This window comes from Cicer arietinum, chromosome 7 (assembly GCF_000331145.2).
Source record: "Cicer arietinum cultivar CDC Frontier isolate Library 1 chromosome 7, Cicar.CDCFrontier_v2.0, whole genome shotgun sequence".
Classification (NCBI taxonomy): Eukaryota; Viridiplantae; Streptophyta; class Magnoliopsida; order Fabales; family Fabaceae; genus Cicer; species Cicer arietinum.
The window spans coordinates 34706756-34712805 of NC_021166.2; the positions used below are offsets into that span (position 1 = coordinate 34706756).

General features: G+C 33.6%; 1 protein-coding gene and 1 long non-coding RNA gene across 11 annotated transcripts in view; one reads left to right on the forward strand and one right to left on the reverse strand.

Moving 5' to 3' along the window:
* LOC101510683 (putative pentatricopeptide repeat-containing protein At1g53330) overlaps window positions 1-4768 on the reverse strand; it is a 10510-nt gene extending 5742 nt beyond the window's left edge. For 7 of the 10 annotated variants that reach the window (XR_001144921.3, XR_001144919.3, XR_001144916.3 and 4 more), the window contains exon 1: window positions 2606-4768. Coding sequence is in view for 2 of the 10 variants with exons in the window: in XM_027330586.2 (XP_027186387.1) it covers window positions 3205-4581 (1377 nt within the window). In the remaining 8 variants the exon portion in view is untranslated. The remainder of the gene's footprint in view (window positions 1-2605) is intronic. The other 3 variants (XM_027330586.2, XM_012719990.3, XR_001144918.3) reach the window with 2 other exon arrangements.
* LOC105853015 (uncharacterized) lies at window positions 10-1849 on the forward strand. Its single transcript, XR_012161355.1, has 5 exons — window positions 10-168; window positions 252-362; window positions 480-577; window positions 1017-1290; window positions 1503-1849. It is a non-coding gene; the product is annotated as an uncharacterized lncRNA (long non-coding RNA).
* Window positions 4769-6050: the final 1282 nt, after the last annotated feature.

Sequence of the window (6050 nt, forward strand, 5' to 3'; positions counted from 1 at the left end):
CATCAGAGTCTGCTTTCAGCACTGGAGGAAGGGTGTTGGATCCTCATCGTAGTAATCTTACACCTACGATAGTGGAAGTGCTTGTTTGCACTCAAGATTGGCTTAAAGGATCTCCTTTCTCAAATCTATTTGACGAGGACCTTGAAGAACTTGAAACCTTTGAGAAAGGTATGTCACAATATTTTTAGTTCTACAAACTTTGTATTGTATTTTAAATTTTTTGAAACATAATGAAATGCTCTTTTTTGCAGAGATCATTTCTCCAACGCTCTACGCAACAGCATCTGCTAGTGTCATTAGTCTTGACGATTAAAGACATTTGTTTCTATTTTGTTTAGCTCAAAGAAAGCTCAAAGAATTAGGTGAGTGAAACCAAGTGTTTCAGTATTTATATGGTTATTGAACTCTACATGTTATTTTTTGAAATTACTAACTGGTGTCATTTTTTTATTTTTAATAACTGTTTGCCATTATTTTAGCTGCACTTGTTCGCTTTTCTATAGCGGGAAACTTCCTCGTGGGACTCTTGAAGTTGTTTTGATCAGCGCCAAAGGCCTTGAAGACAATGATTTTCTCTGTAAGTAATATACTATGCATAAAAATGTTAAATTCAGATACTGCATATATCAATGAATTTTCCTTTTTCACTGAAATTTATTCATAAAAAAATGGATCCAAATGTTTGAGTTTTAATTTTTAGATATATTAAAGCTGGTTTGGTGGATCTAGATACTTGTAATAACCAAATTAAACTACAAAAAATTATTTATCTAAAGTTGGACTGATCTACATATATTTGTTGTTCATAAAGCTTGTTAATTTGAGTCTATTTTTCTTTGATAATAGTTGAATTTGAGATTCAGTTGAAGTCAATTTTTCTTTGATCTGATTAATGACTATTGACATTATTGACAACTAGTTATAATCATATAATAATGTTGAATTATGAATTTGATTATTCAAATTGATCAAAATGGTCCTTTAAAGTTCTGATGATCTTTGTTCTCAATGAGCAGCTAGCATAGATCCTTATGTGATTCTCTCTTACCGGGCACATGAGCACAAGAGTACTGTGCAAGAAGGTGCTTTTCTGACAAACTTAACTTGTAATTTGCTTAGTTGACATTTTGGATCTGTTTCTATAGATGCACTTTAGATATTATTTATATGTTATATATGCTTCAAACTTCACAGGTTGGGTATGATAAATTGGGTTTGTCTATTGGTCTTCAATTCATTGGAAGGCCTTGGTCTGAAGCAACACTAATCCACTTAGCATTTGCAATGCAGGTAAACATTTCTTTCATTGTATTGAATATACACTAGTACAATATTGGTCATTTTCTTTTATATCATTCAAATAATTTTTCTTGTGTTCTGTTTTATATTATTAATTTTTTTTATTTTATAATTGTGCATGTAATAATAAATGTACAGCATATTCAGATTAAAGAATCATTATATTTGTAAGCTTATGAAGAACTTTTTATGTGTGATTTCAGGCTATCTGCATGTCAGATTACAGAAAGCCAGAGCATTACTATGATCTGCTAAGAAGATAAAAAGGAAGAATAGTAGCAGTAGCACATTTTTTCGAGCTAAAGGAAAGCCTTCATTGTAGTGTGTTTGAGCTAGTGGGATTTTTTCTTTCTTTTTTCCTTTTGGTGGATTGGATTTCATCCATTATTAGTACAAAACTTGATGTCTTTGATAATGGTTTCAATTTTTGGATTTTTTATTCAATTCCATCAGCGTTTAAATTAGATTTTGGTATTCAATATCACTTGTGAATGCATGCCTTTTTTTTCCAAATTCTTCTGGGCAAAAAGTGAAAATGTGTAAAAAATTTCAATTTTGAGAACCGGTTCGGTTTGGAATATTAAACCGGTTCACTGGTTTCAAGAACCGGTTCGGTTCGGTTTTATAAACTGTAAACCGGTTCGGTTCAGTTTTTTCTGAACTGAAAACCAGTTCGGTTCGGTTCGGTTCGGTTCGGTTCGGTTTTCAAGCATAACTGAATTTTGCCCACCCCTACGCTTAAGAAATATTATAGTTTTTAAAACAATTTTTTTACTATTCACCTATATGTATTAAAAATTACTGCAAAATATATCACAAAATAATAATTAAAAATTTAATGATCATGATATTATAAATTTATTTAAAATCATGATTAAAATTATAAAAAAAAAAAAAAATCAACATTCAACTATCATCATAAAATCATAATTAAAAATTGTATATAAAACATAGATATGTAAAATTAAGAGACGATCAAATATATCTAAAAATTTACAATTGTTCATCACTCTTTTAAAGAAACAAGCATACATCAATATAATTTAGTTGTTCATCAATTTGCTAAAACATCTATATAATAATGCAACCATACAAAATCAAACTAAATAGATGTTGATGAAGGAAAACTTCTTAATTCAATGGAGATTTCTTAAACTTCTAGCAAATTGAATCGGCATTAAGAAAACATGAATGTCAGATCGGATAGTAAACATAAACATGATAAAGAAATCAAGATCACAACCAAAAAACCAAACAAGCATAAAATCGAACCAGCAAAGAAATCGCAACAAATCCCAACAAATACCTGAGTTGAAGAAACAAGATGGAGAAGATGAAAGGAACAGCACTAGCGAGAGCAAAATGTGAGAGCAAGATCAAAGCATGAGAGCAGCGAGAATAAGATCGAAGCGTGAGAGCAACGAGCAAAGAAACAAGAGAATGAGGAGATTAAAGATCGATGAGTGAGATCTGCATCCTATCTTCGAGTCGGGTAGCCAAGTTTTGCATGTTTCCGAAATTGGGTCGCGAAGGATCCTTGTGTTTTTGAAATACAAAAAGGTGATTGTTCGTCCAGCCCTATGTTTGCTCGTTTTTTCGGCTTTTTACCGGATCCTAGCTTCTAGTGGCGTAAAATTGAGTAAAATACACTACTAGATCCTAGTTTCCGGTAGTGTATTTGGGAGTGGGTGAGCAAACACGGGGGTCGGATGAGCAACCAAAAGACAAACATGGACATATCAAGGCCTAATTTTCAATACCTATTAGATTTAAAAATGCAAATGTGTTAATCCACGTTAGATTTGCTAGACTAATGGTATGTTGGTTGATGTTATAATCTAATGACCTAAGAGTGGTTTGTGATACTTACAAAATCAGGAATCATGTTTTGAACCAAAACACAGTTCATGCCACCAAATCATCAAAAATTTCAAAAGGTTTTGCTGCCAACTTCTCCGGCTCGCAAACCATGGGAACCAAAACATTCCATAAACTGCCATTGCAAAAATCTCCTCTACTAACCAAACCACTCAAAACTGTTGACAACAGCTCAAAGTTCCCTTCCCTGCACAAACCACCGACAAATTCATTCAAACTCCTAGAATGGGGAACATATCCTTTAAACAACATCTCATCTAAAACAAATGCAGCTTCCTGGAACTGCATCCACCGACAAATCCCATCAAACAGTGTGCGATACGTGACAACATCGGGAACACACTTTCGCCGCAACATATCCTGAAACAGATCATTTGCTTCATTCCATTTCCCTTCTCTACACAGACAACCAATCACCACATTGTAACCAAAAACATCAGGCTTCACACCTTCCACACCATCCAAAATCCTATAAGCTTCTTTGAAATTCTTTTCTCTACAAAACTCCCCAATCATTACATTACAAGTAACCGAATTCCAATTGCAGCCACTCTCCTTCATTTCCTCCAAAACCCTTAAAGACTCTTCCTTTCTCCCTGCCTTAAAAAGCGCGTTAATCAGAGTGTTATAAACAACAGCATCTGATCTCAATTTGTTCCTATCCATCTCATCCTTGATCGTAAATGCCCAATCAAGTTCCCCAATCTCGCAAACACCTTTAATCAAGTTAGTGTAAACAGAAACACATGGCTTCAACTTAAAATCCTCAATCATCAATTTTTTCATTTCAAAAGCCTTATGCATCATTGAATTCTTACACAGCCCATGGATTAAGGTCCCGAATGTGACCGCATCAGGGAGGACGCCACAGCTACACATTTCATCGAACAGTTTCAAGGCGCGATCGGCATGGCCTTGGAGGAAACAGGATCGGATGAGGATGTTGTAGGTGCAGGGGTTTGGCGGACCGAATTCATTTAAAAGGGAAGCCACTCGGGTGATTGTTTGGAATTGGCGGCAGGTTAGGAGGGCGTTGAGTAGGGAATTGAATGATTTAAGAGTTGGCGTGCAGCGGAAGGAAGGGATGGAGAGGAAGGTTTGGATGGCACGTGATGGGAGGCGGGCACGTGCGTAGAAGTCGATGACGTGGCAGAGGAGTGGTTCGGGGACGCGGTGGCGAGTATCATTGTGGAGGTGTTGGAGAATTTGTTCCATTTGTGGGAGCATTTTGGCACGACCGAGTTTGGTGATAATGAGGTCATAGGAAAGGAGGGAATAACGGAATGGGCGATTTTGAAGGGTGGGGTTGGGGTTGAGAAAGAGTTGGAATGCAAGGGATGGGTCTTTTTGAGATCGGAGGAGGGAGGAGAGTCTGAATGGAGATATGGGTTTTGAAGTGGCCATAGTTGGTTTTGGATTCTGTCTCACTGTTTGTCAAGTTTAACAAACGATTGTCAATGTCATGTTTGCTTATAACAAAAACTGCCAAGACTCGACGAAGACTGGGGAAGGCAGAATCGTTTATGTCAACAATCTTCGGAAGCGTGTTTCCATTTAGTGTTTCCCGAAGTCACAAACCCTCTCGGACGCTTTTAAAACATTTTGAATTTATCAATATTTTAAGACAACTTATATGTATTATATGTATTGTATGGAAAAAACATTTATTGATACTATCAAAATTTTAATTAATAATTGCATTAGTTTTTCACTAACAATGTTAATATATTAATATAATAATTGCATTTATTGATATTATCAATGTTAATATATAAAGTTGATTAAATTAATAATACGGATACGGATACATTTGTCTATGTAATTTAATGTCTAAAAGAGACTAAAACTACATGCATGATGAAATTTTATAGGGACTAAAAATATATTTAATTCTATTTTCAAATAGTCTCTAACGAGACCAATTAAGTGATGAAGTTGGTCAATGACTTTGTAAGTCGCACTCATAAACATCTCTGACTCTATCAATATAGAGTGTGTCCTGGTGTCATGCACGAGGATTTTAATGTAATTTACTTATATATTTAAGAGCATTTTATGATAAATTTTAGGTTTAATTGCACTATCATCCAATTTTCACCAATTCATGGAATTGACCCTCTTATTTTAAAATTCGTCAATTTTGGTTTCTCTTAGATATTTGAACTAAAAATTGATGGTTTAACATATTTTAAATCTCATAATGTAGAATCATCTAGATACAAAATTATTTATATGTTATTAATTAAATTACTAAAATGAGTAGATTCAGAAGTTGAAACTGAAGTTTTTAGATGATTTTATTGCAATTTCATGTATGTTAGTCATTTTGCATCAACCAATAATATGTCACGTCATTTAAAATATGTCGCATCACAATTTGTTTTAGTTACAAAATTAGAAGGACCAAAACTACAGAATTTTAAAATAGGACGTTGAACTTTATGAATTGGTGAAAATATGGAATAAAATTGCAATTAAGTCTAAATGTTATTGGTAATTACTATGATAAATGTTTTTTTTTATCTAGAAAACAATATTCATTCGTTCAAATTAGTAGAAATTACATCGATCGAAAATAATACAATTCAAAATTGTTAAAACTAAATTGATGAAGCTGCAAACAAACTTACAACATTCATGTTAATAGCATAAAACATAAAAATGTCTACAATTGTGAGAAAACCTACAAATATAACAAAATTGAAGCGTGTGACATACACATGTCTCTAAAACTGTAACATTGACGACACCAAAATTATGGATTGCATCTGAATGTGCACTTGATAAATGTTGAAATGTGTGTTTTCTACAAACTTAATTAATGAATATAAATTTGTGAGTTTTTTATAGTAATCACAAATATTTCCACAATT